At 39.8% G+C, this 22,953-nt stretch overlaps 1 protein-coding gene across 2 annotated transcripts; it reads left to right on the plus strand.

Annotated features, from left to right (window-relative positions):
- Window positions 1-2,972: 2,972 nt before the first annotated feature.
- Mettl2a (methyltransferase 2A, tRNA N3-cytidine) lies at window positions 2,973-18,377 on the plus strand. Of its 2 annotated transcripts, XM_077800637.1 has the most exons (9): window positions 2,973-3,082; window positions 3,288-3,379; window positions 5,415-5,773; window positions 6,901-6,950; window positions 9,893-9,953; window positions 11,170-11,309; window positions 13,066-13,172; window positions 15,987-16,052; window positions 17,458-18,376. In XM_077800637.1, the coding sequence occupies exons 1-9, from the start codon at window positions 2,973-2,975 to the stop codon at window positions 17,610-17,612; spliced, it is 1,140 nt and encodes a 379-aa protein (XP_077656763.1). In that variant the 3' UTR covers window positions 17,613-18,376. The 2 variants fall into 2 exon arrangements, with proteins under 2 accessions (XP_077656763.1, XP_077656764.1); XM_077800638.1 differs by lacking the exon at window positions 3,288-3,379 and having other exon boundaries at window positions 3,001-3,082; window positions 17,458-18,377.
- The last annotated feature ends 4,576 nt before the right edge of the window (window positions 18,378-22,953 follow it).

Below are 22,953 nucleotides of genomic sequence, written 5' to 3' on the forward strand. Positions count from 1 at the left end.
AATTATAAAAATAGCATTAAAATAATTGTGCTCCCCCAAATATTAAAAAATCTAAATATATTTGCAAGCCAGGCATAGTAGCACATAACTGTAGTCCCAGTTAGTCCGGAGGCTGAGGCAGGAGGATTGCTTCAGCCCACAAGTTCAAAGCTAATAATCCCAGAAGCTCAGAAGGCTGAGACAGGAGGATCACAGGTTCAAAACCAGCCTCAGCAACTTAGCAAGGCCCTAAGCAAATCAGTGAGACCCTGTCTCTAAATAAAATATAAAAAGGGGCTGGGGATGGTGTTCAGTGGTTAGTGTTCCTGGGTCCAATCCCTGGTACCAAAAAAACCCAAAACAACAATAACAAAAAAAACAAACAAACAAAACAAGTTCAAGGCTAGCCTTGGCAACATAGCAAAACCACATCTCAAAAAATACTAAAGAAGCTGAGCATAGTGGTGCATGCCTATAATACCAGCAACTTGGGAGCTTAAGGCAGAAGCTTAAGCCTAGGCAGCTTAGTAAGACCTTGTCTCAAAATAAGAAGACATAAAGACTGGGGATGCATCTCAGTGGTACAGTGCCCAGGAGTTTAGTCCTCAGTACCATAAAAAATAAAGTTGTTAAACCAGGTTTTACAATTACCTAGGGCTACTAGAAGAATGATCTGGCTCTGTGAAACTTAAACAGAGCAAATTAGGACATCAGGATCCTTCCCCAGTCATTCTTCCCCAGAGCTCATGCTTAAACAGCCCAAAATTCTGACACGAACTGAAAGAAAAGCGTGAAATAATTAATTATCCTTGTCCTGGGTTAACACATAAGGAACAGGAGTTATTAACCTTCTTCACAAGCTTTGAACCCATAACACTAGCTGAGCTAGAAGAGTTCTCATTACTCACCACCAGAGGGACCCTTAGCTCCTCTGAAATAGTGTTCTCAATACAGTCACACAGAACTCCCAGCGTGTATTCCAAACTTCTTCTGAACAATTATTTCAGATTCTTCAAAAGATTCTGTTGTACAAGCCAACCAAAGATAATTCTATAAAATTGAGTTGAGGATATTTTAAAACATCTTACAAAAAAGACCCAAACTGTTGAATATTTTAAATGACTAATTATTGGAACTTATAGAATACCTGCCAACAAATACAGAAAAGGAGCTCTCTGCAAGAAAATATGTGGTGGATCTATCCCCAAATGCATCTACCTGTAGAGCCACGACTCCGCCAACATGATTGTGTCCCTCTCACAGCTAACTTAAACAGTGCAAGTGGTATAATTCTAAACCATCAGATTGACCTTGGTCAGATCCCCAACTTGCTAGACTAGATTTTAGGCTCCTAATGAGTTTATGTAAAACAGAAAAAAAAAATGAAATGCCTTTATTCGATGGTAAATTTAGACACTTTTTTTTGGAAATAAATGGCCTTACATTTGTCTGCTAAATTAAAATGGTCTTTTAAAGTACAGAAAAAAAAAAAAAGGAGAAAATATGGAAACCAGGCGTGGTGGAGTGTGCTTGTAATCCCAGTGACTCAGGAGGCTGAGACAGAAGGATCACAAGTTCAAAGCCAAGTCTTAGTGAGGCTCTGAGCAATTTAAGGAGACCCTATCTCAAAGTTAAAATTTTTTAAAAATGGGGGTGGGAGGTGGCTGTGAATGTAGCCCAGTGGTAAACGCCCCTGGATTTAATCCCTTGTACGAAAAAGAAAACAAGAAAAGATATGCAGTGGAACTGTGGAATGGAAACCCTAACAGCTTTTGATGAGGGTAGAAAAATAGCCCTTAGATGAAAGAAGATGATGTCAAAAATAAATTTAATTCAGCCACCTTATCTGCAAACAGCTGGCCTTGAGAATTTGTATTTTGTATTTTGGAATGGAGCTTCTGTTCAAAACGCTTCAGAAGTCCATGAAAATAACAAAAGTACTTTGTCTTCAAACAAGGTATATTATGTTCTTGAGTATCTTATCTTCTCTTTTTTAATCAATCCATGTCTTTTTCTTCATGGATAGAGAGCGCGTTGGGTTTGTTTCCGCTTCTTTAATGGGAAAAGTATTCTCTCTCTCCTTAGTTTTACCTATACAAAGAATCTGCAATAGAATACCAATGTACCATGTCTAGCACTGCACTAATTAAATAACCCTTTCCTAGGTGGTAGTGATTACACTTCTCTTGAAAGTCTTCTCAACCAGATAGATAGGGAAATTCTGTACCGGAGATTGAACCCAAGGCCTTCCTGCTGATCTACATCTCCAGTCCTTCAGAAACAGGATCTCATTCAACTGCCCTGGCTGGTCTCCTCCCATCTCAGACTCCCCAGAAAATGGGATTACAGCGTGCTATCGCCATGCCGGGCCTTATTTTATATTGACATCCTATTTCTAGACTCTTGTGAATCAACTCGTAGTAGTTCTGGAAATAGAAATGTAAGCTGAAAATGTATTAATACTACAGACTATTGGTATGTGAGTATTACGGTCCCCCACGCCTACCCCTGAAGGGGACTGAACCCAAGCCCTAGATCTTGGCTGTATTAAACCAGGCTACAGATTGTTTAAAAAAAAAAAAAAAAAAAAAAAGCTGCTGATGGCGGAGGTGGCGCTGGCTTGTCATTCCAGTTATTCCGCGGCTTGCTACCTTCCTCAGTTCTCCGGCTATCAGCTCCACAGTGAGGCCACGTATCCTCACTAGAGTGATTCAAGATTTTTCCTCACAACTTAACTGGGGAACCTGGTAGGACCCCAGCACTGAACTGGGGCTCAAGAGAGATGTCTCCCACTTTCTTCACACCCTGCCCGCCCCCCAGCAACCCGTCGGGAAGAACTACTCCGCTCGCACCCTTTCCGCCAGCTTCCTTTCGCCTACTCGTTGGCCGCCCCGCCTCCCTCTTTTCCCGCCCAGGTCCCGGGCGTCCAGGAAGGGGCGTGGCCCACAGGGGTTCTCGCGTTACGGAAAGAAGGCATTTCCGGCTCCGGTACCATGGCCGACTCGTGTCCTGAAGGTGTGTCGGCCGCCTTGGGCGGGAAGAGGCAACAGTTCGGCAGCCGGTTCTTGAGCGACCCAGCGCGCGTCTTCCACCACAATGCCTGGTAACTGCCCTGCCCCTCGTCCGGCCTGCGGCTCGCCCCCGTCCCGCCGCTCCGAGCGCTTGGAGAAGCCCCTGACCACAGGCCACTAGTACAACTGCCCTGGCCGTGGCGCGCTCCTCCCGGGAAGACGGGCTTCCCGGCCGGCGACTGACCCTGCCCGCAGCTGAGATGAGAGGCCCCTAAGCTGCCTGTTTGGTTTTCCCAGGGACGATGTGGAGTGGTCAGAAGAGCAGGCCGCTGCGGCAGAGAGGAAAGTGCAGGAGAACAGCTCTCAGCGGGTGTGCCCAGAGAAACAAGGTGCGCCCGGGCTGGCGTCGGTGGTTGGTATCTCAGCCAGTGTGCTAGAGAACGTGCCTTGCGGAGAGGCCAGCGAACCGCAGCTGCCAAGGTCCTTGGTTACTGGCCTGATGAAGAACTCGGGAGTAGACGGGAGGGGGAGGGAGGAACAAGAAGGGAAAAGGCGCTTTTTAACCTAGCCTTATTGGGGGCATAGAGCATGTTAACTTTAGGGTTTCTTGTGGTTTTTTTTTTTACTTGGGGGAGGACAACTTATTCTAGCAATTGAGTTTTTAACCTTGTTGACTAGTACTATATTGATGTGGTTAATCTTTGGAAACTATATATAGTACATTATCTTAGTGAATGTACTTTCTTCATGATTTACATGGTGCTTGAGAGTTGCCATTGAAGCTAGATTTAAGTGAACAGATTTTAAATATTGTTGGGAAGGAGTAACAGCTAGTATTTATGTATCTTTTTTTAAGAGAGAGAATTTTTTTTAATATTTATTTTTTAGTTTTCGGCGGATACAACATCTTTGATCGAACCTGTGCCTTAGGCAGCCAGGCGAGCGCGCTACCACTTGAGCCACATCCCCAGCCCTGTATCTTTTCCTTATGGGATGGGTTTAAGGACTTAGAGCTTCTCAAGGAAAGACGCATGAAGAAGAATACAGAAGTCTGGCCAAGGGAAAACAGGTCCCTCCTTGGAGAGTAGGCAAAATTAACCTAGAGACTAGTTGGTCCTATGTCCTAAGAGACAATTGATGGTCCAACTAGAAATTTGAGAGTAATGCCCACTAAAAGAGTTCTGTACAATAATAAAAATATTCCAATTACAAATTATTCACCCAGCATAGTTTGACAGGCTAGGTAAAGCAAGGTAGAGTTAAAGGGATTTTGAAAATCATGTAGTACACTTCATCTTTATACAGTTACAGAAAGTTTAGCTGAGTGCAGCAGTGTGCACCTGTTATCCCACTGCTTAGGAGGATCACTTGAGCCCAGGAGTTCAAGGCCAACCTGGGAAACATAGGAAGATCCTGTCTCAAAAAGAAGGGGGCGGGAAAGAAGCTTGGACTACAGGACATTAAGTGTTTTCCCAGAGGTAAGCTGTCAGTAATATAAGTGAAGGGACTAAAATCCAATTCCTTACTTTAAAAAAAAAAAAAAAAAACTCCCTACACAAGTTGGGACTTTGTATTGGCAAAGAAGTAAACAAATCTGAGACTGCCTTAATCACTTTAAATGTTTTTAACTTTTTCTTTTTTGTCTTGCAACCTATATTGGCCTCAAACTTGCAATCCTTCTTCCTTAGCCTCCTGAGTAGCTGGGATTACAGGCATGAGCCACCATGCCCAGCTTCAGTTCACATTTCTTCCTTTAGTCTCTTTGGTTCCTCAAAACCCTTCTCACCTACAGACATTTTTATGTTGTCTATTTTGAGCCTTGTTTCATTTTTAGTTACTAGTAATATTGAATTCGTATCTGGACTTCACATTCTAAAGAACCAGAGAGAGAGTGACATATTTAACAAAGATCTGCTGATTACATAGGTAGCCATTGAGTTTACTTGAACAACCCAAGATCCTGGGACATTTAGTTTGTAAAATAAAATATTTAGAGGGGAAAGTAGCTGCCCACAAATACTAAAAAGTTGTTATTTTGGCCCCAAGAAACAATAGGATCTTTTTACTAAAAGTGATTGGACAGATATTTGCTTGTGTGTGTGTGTGTGATGCTAGGGATTTGCTTAATTTTAGAATTTTCCAATACTCAGTAGCCATCCAGAGACATGAAAGGAGAATGATAGGTAGGAAGTTCCCTGTGTGATGGTTCCAACAAAATTAAACTCCCTGGGAATGACAAATCAGGGGGATTTGGGTATAATAATAACAGAACTAAATTACCTCGAGTGCCTTCAGCTCTGTGACTATGGCTCTACGTGTGGTTACTTTTAGTGTAAAATGATAATTAGTGAAGCAGGATAATTGATATTAGATAATATAAAATATTTGAGACCTGACTCAAAATTCTTTCTTGACTCTTTACAGTTGATTATGAAGTCAATGCCCATAAATACTGGAATGACTTCTACAAAATTCATGAAAATGGATTTTTCAAGGATAGACACTGGCTTTTTACTGAATTCCCCGAACTGGCACCTAGCCAAAATCAAAATCACTTGAAGGATTTAATGTTGGAGAACAAAAGGAATGAAATCTCTGCATGTAGAAGCAGTGAAGATGGACATGGATTAACAGTGGGAGAACAACACAAGTGTTCTTCTAGCACCCTTGAACATACAGCACAGGTGTTTTCTGTGGAGGAGACTGTAACACAGAAACTCAGTCACCTGGAAATTTGTGCTGATGAGTTTCCTGGATCCTCAGCCACTTACCGAATACTTGAGGTAACTTCCTTTAGGTTCCTGTTAGTGGACTTAGTGAAGCTGTCACATTGTGTACACAAAATAAAATAGAAAGCCTTACCACAAAAATGACTCTTATCTGATGAAGTTGACTAAACTTGACCCTTATATTGGCCTGGAATTGCCTGTATTTTTTGAACTGGAAAGATGTTTAGATGGGTATTATAATAGAATTTCACAACAAAGGAAATATACAGTCCACTGAAAGCTAATTCTGGAGCTGGTTGGCCTTGCAGTTGAGTCCTGTGGTGTGACTTTGTGTGTGTGTGTATGTTGCTAGGGACTGAACCCAAGGCCTGTACAAGTTAGGCAAGTGCTTTACCACTGAGCTACACCCCTACCCCCTCTCTGGAGAGATTTTGGACAAGTTCCTGTGCTTCCCAGAGTGTTGGGATTTGTTGCCTCTTGGCCTCCTCATTGTTAGGAAGATTGAGATAATGTACATAAACATACCAGAATAGTGTCTGGCATGTAGTAAGCCCTTAGTATCAGTATATGCTTGCTGTTTTTATTGCCACAGGCAGTGCTGTATTTAAGACAAAGTTAATAATGTATCCTTTTCAATTCAGTCTGTTTTTCCAGTAATAGTACAGTGGAACTCAGTAGGAAAATATTTTTATCGATGGGACATTTGCTAGGACTTAAGAAGTAAAGATAGCAAGATGTGATGATACAAGCCTGTAATCCCAGCTATTAGGGAGCCTAAGGTAGGAGAATCAGAAGTTAAAGGCCATCTAGGGTAACTTAAAAATAATTGTTTTAAAATAAAAGGATCAGGGGATATATCTCACTGGTAGAACACTTGCCTAACATTCATGAAACCCCAAGTTCCATTCCTAATACTGTTAAAAAATAAATAAGGTAGCCTATGCCCATATTCTAAACCAGCTCCCTTCTAATGAAAGCCCTTCTAATAAAATGTCTTTTATGGCTACATCTTTAAGAAGATCAAGATTAAATAATGTAATGGGTACTGTTAAGCTCTAGTCACTATACCTTCCCTTGTACAATTAGCAAAGTTATTTATTGATTATTTAGCTTTAGAGAGTTAATGGTTTTGTGAATATTATTAATAGCTTCTATGACTAATAGCTCATTTCTATCTCTAGGTTGGTTGTGGTGTGGGAAATACAGTCTTTCCAATCTTACAAACTAACAAGTAAGTGTATTGTCAAGTGTAACTATATGGCAGCAAAGAGGACAAAGGTTGGAGGTCCCTTGTTCTTTTAGAACTCTTATTGTATTAAACTGTCAGCAATGGTTATCCAGAAACATGGATTACAAGGAATTTAGGTTTCAACATTCTCCATTTGTGAGTTGTTTCATTTAATTTGATGTGTAAGCTACCTTTGTCATGGGGGAAACTAGATTTAAAAACCTGTTATAGTGTTAATATATAGTGCTTTCTAAGATGCTTAGAACATGTTCATTAATCTATTTCTCTGCCTTCCTGACCTCTGTAACAATCACTAGATTATCATTAATCCCTGAGTAGAGTTGAGAAAGCTGACCTATCTCCATTTCTGATATAAACTCAAATATTGCTGTACTCAGAACAATTCTCACACAAGATGTGTGTGCTGTTTTCCACATACTGACCAAATCTCCAACTCCAGCTGTGTTCTTGTAATTCAATTCTGATACTGTCTACCTGGAGTTAGCGTCAGATTCCAAAAGACTGCACCCCCCACTTCAAATGCCAGTTGCAAATATGGGCTTTCCACATTTTTTCCTGTGCATTATGAATCTGGGAACCCACAACATCCTCCTTGGTTTTGGTAATTTCTTAGAGTAGATCACAGAACTCGGGGAAATATTTTATTTACATTTACCTGTTCACTATAAAAGATATTATAAAGTGTACAGATGTACAGCCAAATGAAGACATATAGGGTGAGACCTGAAAATCCTGAGTTTCAGAACAGCCCCAATGGAATTATGGGATGTATCTCTTCCTCCCATACACCCCCAGCCTGTGGATGTGTTCACCAACCCAGTAGCTCAGCAAGAATCATCCCCACCTACCCTCCATCAGGAATCTTTATAGAGCTTAATATCCTTCCCCTATTCCCTTCCTGGCAGGTTGGTAGGGAGCTGAAAGTTAGAGCCCTCTAAATCACTTGATTGAGACAGTAGATAAGTAGGTTTGGGTTTTTGTTTGTTGGTTGGTTTGGGGTTTTTTGTGGGAGTTTTTTGGTATGGTTTTTTGGTACCAGGAATTTAACCCAGGGGTGCTTCACCTGTGTGTGTGTGTGTGTGTGTGTGTGTGTTTATTTGTTTGTTTAATTATTTATTTATTTTTGGTGCTGGGAATTGAATCCAGGGCCTTGTGCATGTGGGCCAAGCACTCTATCAACTGAGCTACATCCCCAGCCATTTTTCATTTTTGAGACAGGGTCTTATTAAGTTGCTTAGGGTCTTGCTAAATTTCTTGAGGCTAGCCGTCCACAAATCAACTTCTTGCCTTAGCCTCCCAAGTTGCTGTAATTACAGGTCTTCACCACTGTGATTGACTAATCACTTGATCTTTTTGGCTACCTAGGGGCTCTACTCTAACTTTAGCATAAATTCAGTGTGATCCCAAAGAGACTTATTACAAATAACATGAAACATTCCTACCACTCACAGAATTCCCATAGTTTTAGAAACTCGCTTAGAATCAAACTACATCTGTTACACAACTATTCTCAAGCCACAGGTGGAAATGACATTCTAATTCCATATTTTCCAGTAAACCCATTGTTTCTCAAAGGTTCTATTTAATAATTTGCCAACTTACTAACAGGATTTAGTGACACATTAACCTCATTAAAAACATGTATCTTGGGTTGGGGATGTGGCTCAAGTGGTAGCACGCTCGCCTGGCATGCGTGCAGCCCGGGTTCAATCCTCAGCACCACATACAAACAAAGATGTTGTGCCCGCCAAAAACTAAATAAATAAATAAATAAATAAATAAAAATTCTCTCTCTTAAAAAAACGTATATCTTGGAGTTGAGGTTGTGGCTCAGTGGTAGAATGCTTGCCTAGCATGCGTGAGGCACTGGGTTTGATCCTCAGCACCACATAAAAATAAAAAAGACAGGGCTGGGGTTGTGGCTCAGCGGTAGAGCGCTTGCTTTGAACGTGTGAGACCCTGGGTTCAATCCTCAGCTAAGTGAAATAAAGGTATTGTGTCCAAATACAGCTAAAAAATAAATATTTAAAAAATTAAATAAAAAGACAATAAAGTTCATCAACAACTAAAAAAAAATATTTTAAAAAACATATATCTTATTGTTAGGAATTGATAAGAAAACTTATCATGACACACTGTTGGTAATCCACTTCAAATACAAGTAAAACTTTCCTCAATAATTATGGCCTTGGGCTGGGGTTGTGGCTCAGTGGTAGAGCCCTCACCTCTCACGTTTGCGGCCCTGGGTTCGATCCTCGAACCACATAAAAGTAAATAAATAAAGGTATTGTGTCCAACTACAACTAAAAAATAAATATTTAATAATAACAACAATAATTATGGCCTTGCTGGGCGCAGTCATGCATGCCTGTAATCCCAGCAGCTCAGGAGGCTGAGGTAGGAGGATAAATTTAAAGTCAGCCTCAACTTTGCAAGAACCTAACTCTAAATAAAATATTTTTAAAAAGGACTCAATAGTTAAGTGCCCTGGGTTCAATCCCTGGTACCAAAAAAAAAGGAATAAACACAGGGATTTTATCTTGTTCTTTTTTGCCCCAATATCTAGGATGATGTCAAGCAAAGTAGACTTTCAGCATTTGACGAAGGAATTAAGTATAAGATGTAATCTCTGTCTTCACACCATTCACTGTGTAGTGGAGCCAGCTTGTAGGCACAGATGTATTCCTAGCTTGGAGAAAGTTCTAAGGAAGCTTAGCAGGAAGGCTGCCATCAGGCCCAGCTTGATTTGAAGGCAAAGTAATATTTTTAATAAATATGTGTTGTAACTAATAGGTACGGTTTCTTTGAATGAATGGTACAGTACTCTGCCACTTGATACTTTATCTGCTACAAGAAAGAAAATAAACACAGTCTATTTTGCAGTCTAATTTTTCTGTTTGTTTTCTTTTTTCTGCCCGTTTCAGTGACCCAGGCCTCTTTGTTTACTGTTGTGATTTTTCTTCCACAGCTGTGGAACTAGTCCAGGTAAGTGCAGTGGCTCATATCAGGATTTTTCACTTACTAAATAAAGGGGTTCGCTATGTTTTGGCACTATGGCCTAAATAAAAGATTTAGTGAAACAGCCTGGTTAAGAGCCAGGTATACTAAATACTGAATCTGCCACTCACCAACTGTAGAATTTAGAACAGGGCTCTTCACCTTTCCAAACCTATGTTCACCAGAATGACCGTCCCAATTCTAAAATCCCAGAAATAGTCTGATTTATTCAGCCCTGCTTAGAAATCTACTCACCCTGTCTGATTCAGCTGTGATCAATGGGGAACTAAGTCACATTTCTGGGAAAAAGGGACATGGTTAGGTGCAGTGACTCACATCTGTAATCCCAGAAACTGAGGTAGCTAAGGTAGGAAGATTACAAGTTCAAGGCCACTCTGGGCCACTAATTTAGATCCCGTCTTAAAAAGCAAAAAGGGCTGGAGATGTAGCTCAGTGGTAGAACACCCCTAGGATCAATCCCTAGTACCATAAAAAAGAAAAAGAAGAAACATGGATGGGGAAAATACCCTAGGGTTTGAACTAAGGGGTGCCCTTAACACTGAGCTACATTCCCAGCCCCTTTTTATTTTTTATTTTGAGACAGGGTCTTGCTAAGGTGCTGAGGCTGGCCTTGAATTTGTGACTCCTACCTCAGTCTCCCAAGTTGCTGGGATTACAGGCATATACCACCACTATTTCCAGCTTGGAAATAGTTAATCTTGTGGCTCAAGATCACTTAAATATACTTTGTCTTTCTTCTTATGAGTTTTTTGGTCTCTTGATTTTCTTGGCATTCTCCAGTCCCCAGATCTAACTTCATACCTGACTGGTGTGACAGTGCATCAGAATAAAGAATAAAAGTAGTCAGAAATGCTCCTTTTAAAAGCATCAGTTTGGGGACTGGGGGTTATGGCTCAGCAGTAGAGTACTCATGTAGCTTGTGCAAGGCCCTGGGTTCAATCCTCAGCACTGCATAATTAATTAATTAATTAATCAATAATCAAAGGTATTGTGCCCAATTACAACTAAAAAATTAAAAATATATAATTAATAATTTTTTAAAAGCACCAGTTTGGATTGCACAGGATCTTCCCTATCTGTTTTACTGGAAGTAGGTTCCTCTGCTGGAAGTAATAGCAGCGACAAGCTGATCTCAAGTTATGCTCACTTATTCTGACCCATTTCTTTCTCCGCCTGTGTGCAGACAAATTCAGAGTATGACTCTTCTCGTTGTTTTGCTTTTGTTCATGATTTCTGTGATGAAGATCAGAATTATCCAGTGCCTGGGGACAGTGTTGATGTCATCATTCTCATATTTGTTCTTTCAGCAGTTCTTCCAGACAAGTAAGTTTGTTGGTTGGTTGGTTGATTTTTTGTTTTGTTTTGGACTGGGAGTTCAACGCAGGGCCTCACGCATGCAAGGCAAGCACTCTACCACTGAGCTCTCCCCCAGCCCTTTTTATTTTGTTTTGAAACAGGATCTTGCTAAGTTACCCAGACTGACTTTACTCGAGATTCTCCTACTTCTTCCTCCCAAATAGCTGAGATTACAGGTGTGCAACCCTGTGCCTGGCTCAGACAAGTAAATTTTAGGTCCTTTAACTAGTAGTCTAGCAAAAAGAAAGTTTTGGTCAGAAACCTTAAATTAAAAGTTCTAAAATTAAGAAGGTTTTTTAATGTTCTAATGGACATGAAGAAGCCATACCATCTGTGATTGATTTGTTTGTTTGACACCAGTGCTTAAATACTAAGCCACATCCCCAGCCCTTTTTATTTTTTATTTTGAAACAGGGTCTCACTATGTTACCCAGGGCTTCACTGAGTTGCTGAGGCTGGCTTTTAGAACTTGTGGTCCTCCTGCCTCAGACTCCTGAGTTGCTGGCGTCACAGGCATGCACCACCAGACCTGGCTCAGAAATTGTAAGTTTTTAAGGAAAGGACTTCATTTAACAAACAAAAACAGTCTCAGCAGGCACAGAGGCATGCACTTATAATACCAGTTTCTCAGAAGACTGAGGCAACAGGATCACATGTTCAAGACCAGCCTCAGCTCAGCAACTTAGTGAGACTGTGTTTCAAATACATATACATATACATATGTATATTTTTTGTTGGTTTGTTTGTTTTTGTCGGGGGGGTACTGCAGATTGAACCTGGGATACTTAACCACTGAGCCACATCTCCAGTTCTTTTGAGATAGGGTCTTGCTAAGTTGCTTAGGTCCTTGATACTTTGCTGAGGCTGGTCTTGAACTTGGAATCCTCCTGCCTCAAACCTCCTGAGTTGCTGGGATTTACAGGCATGTGCCACCACACCTGACTCAAAATTTAAACAAGAATTGGGACAGGGCTGGGTGGGGTTGTGGCTCAGTGGTAGAGCACTTGCCTAGCACGTGTGAGGCAATGGGTTTGATCTCTGTCACTACATAAAAATAAATAAAATAAAGGTACTATGTCCATCTACAACTAAAAAAAAAAAATTGAGATGTAGTTCAGTGATAAAGTGTCCCCTGAGTTCAGTCCCCAATTGGAGGGAGGGAGGCCACTGGGGACAGTTTTTTCATTGAAAGATCTCAAGTCTAATGGGGTAGTATATGACTTGCTAGCAGTCCCCACATTGTTTGGTCAGGGTTCCCAAAGAGCCACAGGAGTATAGAGCACAACAGTCAGGCACTGTGGCTCACACTTATAATCTCTGGAGGCTGGGGCAGGAAGATAGCAAGTTCAAAGCCAGCCTCAGCAATTTAGTGAAAGAGACCCTTCCTCAAAATAAAAGCTAAAAACAGCTGGGGATATAGCTCAGTGGTAAAGTGTCCCTGGGTTCAATCCCCAGTACTACAAAAAATGAGTAGAGTAGGGTGGCAGTCCCAGGCCCAGGATAAAGTAAGCCAGGTGGAGAATATGGAACTTTGCTCACTACAGAGCCCTATGGCAAAGCAGGCTTTCCTTGAGCTTCTTTAACTGAAGCAGAGGCAGAGGAGCTATAATTTCAGGGTTGATGTGTCCAAGTTAGGAAGTCCACAGGCTTTTAGGGATATGCGGCAGGGAAAAGGAGCCCTTTTCCTAAGGAGGCCTAATCTTTCTTTCCTTCTTCCCCTCAGGATGCAAAAAGCTATCAATAGGCTGAGCAGACTTCTGAAGCCTGGAGGAATGATGCTTTTGCGAGATTATGGTCGCTATGACATGGCCCAGCTGCGGTTTAAAAAAGGTATTTTGCCATTATTATTAAATGGTGTTTTTTTGTTTATTTGTTTTATTTTTGTTTTGGGGGGTTTTGTTATTGTAGAAGATGGGCACAATACCTTTATTTTATTTTTTATGTGCTGCTGAGGACCAAACCCAGTGCCTCACACAAGCGAGGCACGCTCCACCACTGAGCTACCATCAGACTAGACCTAGAGGTCAGTGGAAGGAGACTTCAGAATTAGAGCCCAGTTTGTAAGCCACTTGATACATAACAAGGAAAGGGATGATGTTTACAAAAACTTTGAATAAGAGTTTTGTACAATCTGGGTTTTAGGTCTTTTAAACCAAAATAACTACTTTAAAAGAGCTATGCTTAGATATTTGATTACATAAATAACATTAAATTTAGTATGATCAAAGATGCCATTGAAAAATTAGAAGAGGCTGGGTTCAGAGCTACAAGCTTGTAATCTGAGCTACCCAGGAGGCTGAGGCAGGAGGATAGCAAATTCAAGGCCAGCCTGGGCAATGTAGCAAGAACCTGTCTCAAAATAAAAATGACTGGGGATATCACTCAGTGGTAGAGCACTTCCCTAGTGTGTACCAGGCTCTGGGTTCCATACCTAGCATTGAATTTTTTTCTCTTAATTAGAAGACAAATGAAAAATTGAGTAGATGTATTTCTAGAACATATAATAGATATACTCATATCTATGCTCGTCAAAAGGCTGTCATGAGATTGATAAGGAAAAGATCAGTGACCCACCCAAAAAACAGGCAGTTCACAGAAGAGCATATCTAAATGGCCAGTAAACAAAACTTAGAGGAACTATTAATAAAGAGATAATTGTTTCTAACCCTCTCATTGGCTAGTTCAAAGAAAGGTATGTGCTTATTATTATTTTTTTTTATTTTCAGTACTGGGAATTGAACCCAGAGGTATTTTACCCCTGTGCCATCTGCCCAGCCTTTTTTACTTTTTATTTTGAAAAAGGTTTCACTAAGTTGCTTAGGGCCATGTTTAGCTGCTGAAGCTGGCCTTGAACTCAGCAACTAAGCAAGGCCCTAAGCAACTTATGGAGACTCTGTCTCAAATAAAAAGTAAAGCTAGTTGTGGTGGCACACTTGTGCGATCCGAGCAGCTCAGGAGGCTGAGGCAGGAAGATAGCAAGTTTGAAGCCTGCCTCAGCAATTTAATGAGACCCTGTGTCAAAAAATAAAAAGGGATGGGGATGTGGCTCAGTGATTAAGTGCTGGGTTCAATCCCCCATACCAAAAAATAAAGATGGTGCTGTTAACTTAATCTGGGGCTTGGGGAATGATTAAAAACAAAAACAACCCCCCCAAAATAAATATATATATATATATATATATATATATATATATATATTGTTTTCATTAGCTAAGTCTAGCATACAGAGCTAAGAATTACATGTTCCCTAGACTGGAAATCCATATACAACAAAATGAAATTAAACCTCTCTCACCATGCATAAAACTTAACTCAAAAAGGATCAAGGACCTAGGAATTAAACCAGAGACTCTGCTTCTAATAGAAGAAAAAGTAGGCCCTAATCTTTATCATGTGGGATTAGGCCCCCACTTCCTTAACAAGACTCCTATAACGCAAGAATTAAAACCAAGAATCAATAAATGGAATGGAATCAAACTAAAAAGTTTCTTCTCAGCAAAAGAAACAATCTGTGAAGTGAACAGAGAGCTTATATCCTGGGAGCAAATTTTTACCCCTCACACATCAGGTAGAGCACTAATCTCTAGGGTATACAAAGAACTCAGAAAGCTAAGCACCAAAAAAACAAATAACCCAATCAACAAATGGCCCAAGGACCTGAACAGACACTTCTCAGAAGAGGTATACAATCAATCAACAAATATAAGAAAAAATGCTCAGTATCTCTAGTGATTAGAGAAATGCAAATTAAAACTAAACAATAAGTGTTGGCAAGGATGTGGGGGAAAAGATACACTCATACATTGCTGGTGGGACTGCAAATTTTTGCAGCCAATATGGAAAGCAGTATGGAGATTCCCTCGAAATCTGGGAATGGAACCACCATTTGACCCAGCTATCCCTCTCCTTGGACTATACCCAAATCACTTAAAAGCAGCATACTACAGGGGCACAGCCACATCAATGTTTATAGCAGCACAATTCACAATAGCTAAACTGTGGAGCCAACCTAGGTGCCCTTCAGTGGATGAATGGATAAAAAAAATGTGGAAATTTACTCACAATGGAAATTTACTCAGCAATAAAAAAGAATAAATTATCATGGCATTTGCAGGTAAATGGATGGCATTGGAGAAGATATGCTAAGTGAAGTTAGCCAATCCCAAAAACAAATGCCAAATGTTTTCTCTGATATAAGGAGGCTGATTCATAGTGGGGTAGGGAAGGGGAGCATGGGAGGAATGGGTGAATTCTAGATAGGGAAGAGAGGTGGGAGGGAAAGGGAGGGGGGCAGGGGGTTAGCAATGATGGAGGAATGTGATGGACATCATTGTCCAAAGTACATGTATGAAGACACAAATTGGGTGTCAATATGCTTTATATAAACAGAGATATGAAAAATTGTGGTATATATGTATAATAAGAATTGAAATGCATTCTGCTGTCATTTTTTTAATTAAAATAAAAATTACATGTTCCCTGATAAACTTGCAGCCCCCCTGCCTTAACTTCCTGAATTGCTGGAATTTTACATGTGAGTTTTCATGCCCTGGTGAGAAATCAACGTGTTGATGCACATTTGATTAGCAGTGTATTTAAAAAGTGCTTTGAAGTGTGTCTGATTTTTACCATGTCCCTCCACAGGTCAGTGTTTATCTGAAAATTTCTATGTGAGAGGTGATGGAACCAGAGTTTACTTCTTCACACAAGGTATGAAAAAGATGATCTGTATTTCTTCTAAAGGTCTCCAAGATGCCAGATATGTGCTTCATTATACTTTGAGAAGAAGATTGGCTTGGCCCCTCTTAGCTTTTGGACAGTGTTTCTCCAGCAGTTCTCCACCCCACTTATGCTGGCCTTCAGTCCATTACTTTGCGCTTTCTTTCTGTCACTTTATCCAAAATGGAAACTTACTTGTTTTGCAAGATTCACTTCTAGCTGGGCACAGCATCTGAGGCAGGAGGATTGTAAGCTTGACAAGATTAGCCTCCATAACTTAGTGAGAACCTGCCTCAAAATAAACACAACTGGGCTGGAGCTGTGGCTCAGCAGTAGATTGCTCACCTTGCACGTGCAAGACCCTGGGTTTGATCCTCAGCACCACATAAAAATAAATAAGTGGAATAAAGGTATTGGTACAACTAAAAAATAAATATTAAAAAAAAATAAAAACAACTGAAGATGTAGCTCAGCAGAAGAGAGCTTGCCTAAATTCAGTCCCCAGTAGTGGAAAAGACAAGACTCATTTTCAGGCCAGCCTGCTTTGCCTTTGACACTGGGCTGTACTTGAGGTGCAGCTACTTCAGTGAGTCATTTCCTCTGAGCTCCAAGTATTACCTGGAACTGCTTTCCTCTTATCTGCTCTGTATGCAGGCATCTTCCTTCACCAGTATTTTATGAATATTCTGTTCATGAGCCCTTTCTAAGGTCACACACATACTTTGAGTTTTTAGATGAAGTGATTAAATCTCTCCCCTAAAAAAAGTTGCTTTGATGTACACATATACAGGTTGTTGGGGTTTTGGTTGTTTTTTGGGTTTTTTGTTTGTTTTGTTTTGTTTTGGATATGGGGGATTGAACCCAGGGGTGCTTAATCACCAAGCTACATACCCAAGCCTTTTTTAATATGTTATTTAGGCACAGGGTCTCTCAAAGTTACTTAGGGTCTAGCTAAGTTGCAGAGGCTGGTTTTGAACTTGAGATCCTCCTGCCTCAGCCTCCTGAGCCACTGTAATTTCAGGAGTGCACCAATACACCCAGCTTTTAGATTTAATTTTAAGGTGCTCATAAAGCCCTGGACACCAAATATAAAGCAAAGAATTTTTTAAAATCCTGTCCTGTAACTTTTGGCTTAAAAACCCCTCCCCATCATCTGACTCTGAAAAGATCTTCCTCTGGGTTTCACACTGCCCTTCCCATGAAGTTTGGCTTCCCCAGCCTGAACATGCACTTGCTGTTACTAAGCCATCACTGGGTGAGTAACAGAACTATGCTGTTGGAGCCACCTAAAATGCATAATGACAGCAACTCTCACAGCCCATTTAATATGGGAGGTAGTCAGCAAAATACTTTTCTTCAGGGGAAAATACATAAACATCTTTTCTTTCCAAACCAGATGAACTGGACACACTTTTCACTACTGCCGGACTAGAAAAGGTACAGAATCTGGTGGATCGTCGATTGCAAGTGAACCGAGGGAAACAGCTGATAATGTACCGAGTTTGGATTCAGTGCAAATACCGCAAGCCTCTTCTGTCCACCACCAGCTGAAAGGCACCTGTTCCTGATACAGCACGAGCTCGTTGTTTTGGGAGTTTTCTAAAAAGTACATCTGAAGTGCTGGTTTCTTGATGTTGGACAACTCAAGAATTTAAACAAAGATTGGATGCAGTGGCACACACCTGTAATCCCAGCAATTTGGGAAGCTGAAATAAGAGGATCACAAGTTCAAAGCCAGCCTCAGCAATTTGTGAGACCCTTGGCAACTTAGCAAGACTTTATCTCAAAATTAAGAAAAAGGACTTGGCTGGGTGTGGTGGTGCATGCCTGCAATCCCAACAACTTGGAAGGCTGAGGCAGGAGGATGGCAAGTTCAAACCCAGCCTTAGCAACTCAGTAAAACTCTTGTCTCTAATAAAGTGTAAAAAAGGACTGGGATGTGGTTTGGTGGTTAAGTGCCCCTGGTTTCAATCCCTGGTACCAAAAGGAAAGAAAGGTCTGGGGATGTCACTCAGTGGTAGAGCACTTGCCTAGAGGATGGGAAACCCTGGGTTCTGTCCTCAGCACCACAACAAATAAATTCAAATTCAAGCTCTCAATAATTGGATTCAAGCCCTGGGAAAAATTATTTTAATCAATTTACACAATCATGTTTATAAAGCCCATTAACATACTTTTCTCAAGTTCTTTCACTGAGTTCTGTATTGCCATGTTGCAACTAGTAATTGAGATTTTTTTTAAAATTTTTTTTATTAGTTGCTCAAAACATTACAATGATCTTGACATATCATACATTTGATTCAAATGGGGTACGTAATCTTAATCTTATTTTTCCATGTGTACAGATTGCAGGATCACATTGATTATATAGCCACGTTTATACATAGGGCCATACTAGTGTCTATTGTATTGTGCTGCTCTTCCTATCCCCCCTCCCCTCCCCTCTTTCTACCCAATCTACTGTGACACATTTCTCTCTCATTTTTCTTCCCCCCTCACACCATCTTATATGTAATTTTGCATAACAATGAGGGTCTTCTACCATCTTCCGTGCAATTCCCCTTCTCTCCCATTCCCACTCACTCTTGTCCCTATTTAATGGTAATCATCTTCTCATGCTCTTTCTCCCTGCTCTGTTTTGAGTTGCCCCCCTTATATCAAAGAAGACATTCTGCATTTGTTTTTTAGGGATTGGCTAGCCTCACTTAGCATAATCTGCTCTAATGCCATCCATTTCCCTGCAAATGCCATGATTTTGTTGTTTTATAATGCTGAGTAATATTCCATTTTGTATAAATGCCACTTTTTTTTATCCATTCATCTGTTGAAGGGCATCTGGGTTGGTTCCACAGTCTAGCTATTGTGAATTGTGCTGCTATGAACATTGATGTAGCTGTGTCCCTGTTGTATGCTCTTTTTAGGCTTTTGGGTATAGTCCGAGAAGGGGAATAGCTGGGTCAAATGGTGGTTCCATTCCCAGATTTCCAAGGAATCTCCATACTGCTTTCCAAATTGGCTGAACCAATTTGCAGTCCCACCAGCAATGTACAAGTGTACCCTTTTCCCCACATCCTCGCCAGCACTTGTTATTGTTTGACTTCATAATGGCTGCCATTCTTACTGGAGTGAGATGGTGTCTTAGAGTGGTTTTAATTTGCATTTCTCTGATTGCTAGAGATGGTGAGCATTTTTTCATGTATTTATTGATTGATTGTATATCCTCTGAGAAGTGTCTGTTCAGATCCTTGGCCCATTTGTTGATTGGGTTATTTGTTTTCTTGTTTAATTATTTGAGTTCTTTGTATACTCTGGAGATTAGAGCTCTGTCTGAAGTGTGAGGGGTAAATATTTGTTCCCAGGATGTATGCTCCCTATTTACCTCTCTTATTGTTTCTCTTGCTGAGAAAAATCTTTTTACTTTGAGTATGTCCCATTTGTTGATTCTTGATTTTAACTCTTGTGCTATAGGTGTCCTATTAAGGAATTTGGAGCCCGACCCCATGAGATGGAGATTAGGGCCAACTTTTTCTTCTGTTAGATGCAAAGTTTCTGGTTTGATTCCTAGCTCCTTGATCCATTTTGAGTTAACTTTTGTGCAAGGTGAGAGAAAGGGATTCAATTTCATTTTGTTGCATATGGATTTCCAGTTCTCCCAGCATCTTTTGTTGAAGATGCTATCCTTTCTCCATTGCATGCTTTTAGCACCTTTGTCTAATAAAGGTAGTTGTAATTTTGTGGATTGGTCTCTGTGTCCTCTATTCTGTACCATTAGTCTACCTGCCTGTTTTGGTACCAGTACCATGCTGTTTTTGTTACTATTGCTCTGTAATATAGTTTAAAATCTGGTATCATTATACCGCCAGTTTCACTCTTCCTGTTTAGAATTGCTTTTGCTATTCCGGGTCTTTTATTTTTCCAGATGAATTTCATGATTGCTTTTTCTATTTCTGCGAGGAATGCCGTTGGGATTTTGATTGGCATTGCATTAAACCTATAGAGTACTTTTGGTAATATGGCCATTTTAATGATATTAGTTCTGCCTATCCATGAACAAGGTATATCTTTCCACCTTCTAAGGTCTTCTTCTATTTCTCTCTTTCAGGTTCTGTAGTTTTCACCTCTTTTGTTAGGTTGATTCTCAAGTTTTTTTTTTTTTTTTTTGAGGATATTGTGAATGGGGTGGTTGTTCTCATTACCATTTCAAAGTATTTGTCACTGATATACAGGAATGCCTTTGATTTATGCTTGTTGATTTTATATCCTGCCACTTTGCTGAATTCATTTGACTAGCTCTAGAAGTTTCTTGGTAGAACCTTTTGGGTCTGCTAGGTATAGGATCATGTCATCCGAAAATAGTGATAATTTGAGTTCTTCTTTTCCTATCTTTATGCCTTTAATTTCTTTCGTCTGTCTAATTGCTCTGGCCAGTGTTTCGAGAACTATGTTGAACAGAAGTGGTGAGAGAGGGCATCCCTGTCTTGTTCCAGATTTCAGAGGGAATGCCTTCAATTTTTCTCCGTTCAGAATGATGCTAGCCTGAGGCTTAGCATAGATAGCTTTTACAATATTGAGGTATGTTCCTGTTATCCCTAGTTTTTCTAGAGTTTTAAACATAAAGGGATGCTGTACTTTGTCGAATGCTTTTTCTGCATCTATCGAGATGATCATATGGTTCTTATCTTTAAGTCTATTGATGTGGTGAATAACATTTATTGATTTTCATATATTGAACCAGCCTTGCATCCCAGGGATGAATCCTACTTGATCATGATGCACGATCTTTTTGATGTGTTTCTGTATGCCATTTGCCAGAATTTTATTGAGGATTTTTGCATCTATGTTCATTAGAGATGTTGGTCTGTAGTTTTCTTTCTTTGAAGTCTTTGTCTGGTTTATGAGTCAGGGTGATGTTGACCTCGTAGAATGAATTTGGAAGTTCTCCCTCTTTTTCTATTTCCTGAAATAGCTTGAAAAGTATTGGTATTAGTTCTTCTTTAAAGATTTTGTAAAACTCTGCTGTATACTCATCCGGTCCTGGGCTTTTCTTGGTTGGTAGTCTTTTGATGGCTTCTTCTATTTCCTCAATTGATATTGGTCTGTTTAGGTTGTGTATGTCCTCCTGACTCAATCTGGGCAGATCATATGACTTAAGAAATTTATCGATGTCTTCACTATCTTCTATTTTATTGGAGTATAAAGTTTCAAAATAATTTCTAATTATCTGTTGTATTTCTGTAGTGTCTGTTGTGATATTGCCTTTTTCATCCCGTATGCTAGTAATTTGAGCTCTCTCTCTTCTTCTCTTCGTTAGCATGGCTAAGGGTCTGTCGATCTTATTTTTTTAAAGAACCAACTTTTAGTTTTGTCAATTTTTTCAATTGTTTCTTTTGTTTCAGTTTAATTGATTTCAGCTCTGATTTTAATTATTTCTTGCCTTCTACTTTTGCTATTGTTTTGCTCTTCTTTTTCTAGGGTTTTGAGACGAAGTGTGAGATCATTTATTTGTTGGTTTTTTCTTTTTTTAAGGAATGAACTCCAAGCAATGAATTTTCCTCTTAGAAATGCTTTCATTGTGTCCCATAGATTCTGATATGTTGTGTCTGTTTTCATTTATCTCTAAGAATTTTTTAATTTCCTCTTTGATGTCTTCTGTAACTCATTGATCATTCAGTAACATATTATTCATTCTCCAAGTGATATAGGATTTTTCCTTTCTTCTTTTATTGTTGATTTCCAGTTTTATTCCATTATGATCAGATAAGATGCATGGTATTGTCTCTACTCCTTTATAATTTCTAAGAGTTGCCCTGTGACATAATATATGGTCTATTTTTTAGAAGGATCCATGTGCTGCTGAGAAAAAAAGTGTAACCGCTTGATGTTGGGTGGTATATTCTATATATGTCAATTAAGTCTAGGTTATTAATTGTATTATTGAGTTCTATAGTTTCTTCATTCAACTTTTGTTTGGAAGATCTGTCCAGTGGTGAGAGAGGTGTATTGAAGTCTCCCATAATTATTGTATTGTGGTCTATTTGACTCTTGAACTTGAGAAGAGTTTGTTTGATGAACATAGCTGCATTGTTTGGGGCATATATATTTATGATTGTTATGTCTTGTTGGTATATGGTTCCCTTGAGCTGTATGTAGTGTCCTTCTTTATCCCTTTTGATTAACTTTGGCTTGAAATCTATTTTATCTGATATGAGTATGGACACTCCTGCTTGCTTCCAAGGTCCATATGAGTGATATGATTTTTCCCAACCTTTCACCTTCAATCTATATATGTCTTTTTCTATCGGATGCGTCTCCTGTAGGCAGCATATTGTTGGATCTTTTTTTTTTTTTTTTTTTTTTTGATCCATTCTACTAGCCTGTGTCTCTTGATTGGTGAGTTTAAGCCATTGACATTTAGGTTTACTGTTGAGATATGGTTTGTACTTCCAGCCATATTTGTTTATTTATGTTACTTAACATGTTTTGTTTTTCCTCTTTGATTATTTTTTCCTTTACTGTACTACCTCCCGCTGTTGGTTTTCATTGTTAAAAATTGGTTTCATTTTTTAAAAATTTTTTTAGTTATATATGGATATAATATTTTTGTTTATTTTTATGTGCTGCTGAGGATCGAGCCCAGTGCCTCACATGTGCGAGGCAAGTGCTCTGCCACTGAGCCATAACCCAGCCCCTTGAGATTTTTTTTTTAATAACTGAAACTTTTTTTTTTTTTAAAGAGAGAGCGAGAGAGGGGGGGGAGAGAGAGAGAGAGAGAGAATCTTTTATTATTTATTTTTTAGTTCTTGGCGGACACAACATCTTTGTTGGTATGTGGTGCTGAGGATGGAACCCAGGCCGCACGCATGCCAGGCGAGCGCGCTACCGCTGAGCCACA

This window comes from Urocitellus parryii, chromosome 7 (assembly GCF_045843805.1).
Source record: "Urocitellus parryii isolate mUroPar1 chromosome 7, mUroPar1.hap1, whole genome shotgun sequence".
NCBI lineage: Eukaryota > Metazoa > Chordata > Mammalia > Rodentia > Sciuridae > Urocitellus > Urocitellus parryii.

Bases quoted from the DNA above. Each gene is read 5' to 3' on its own strand.
- Mettl2a (XM_077800637.1), top strand. From the start codon at position 2,973: ATGGCCGACTCGTGTCCTGAAGGTGTGTCGGCCGCCTTGGGCGGGAAG. The intron at 5,774-6,900 runs GTAACTTCCTTT...TTCTATCTCTAG, and splicing joins CCACTTACCGAATACTTGAG to GTTGGTTGTGGTGTGGGAAA. The intron at 6,951-9,892 runs GTAAGTGTATTG...TGCCCGTTTCAG, and splicing joins CCAATCTTACAAACTAACAA to TGACCCAGGCCTCTTTGTTT.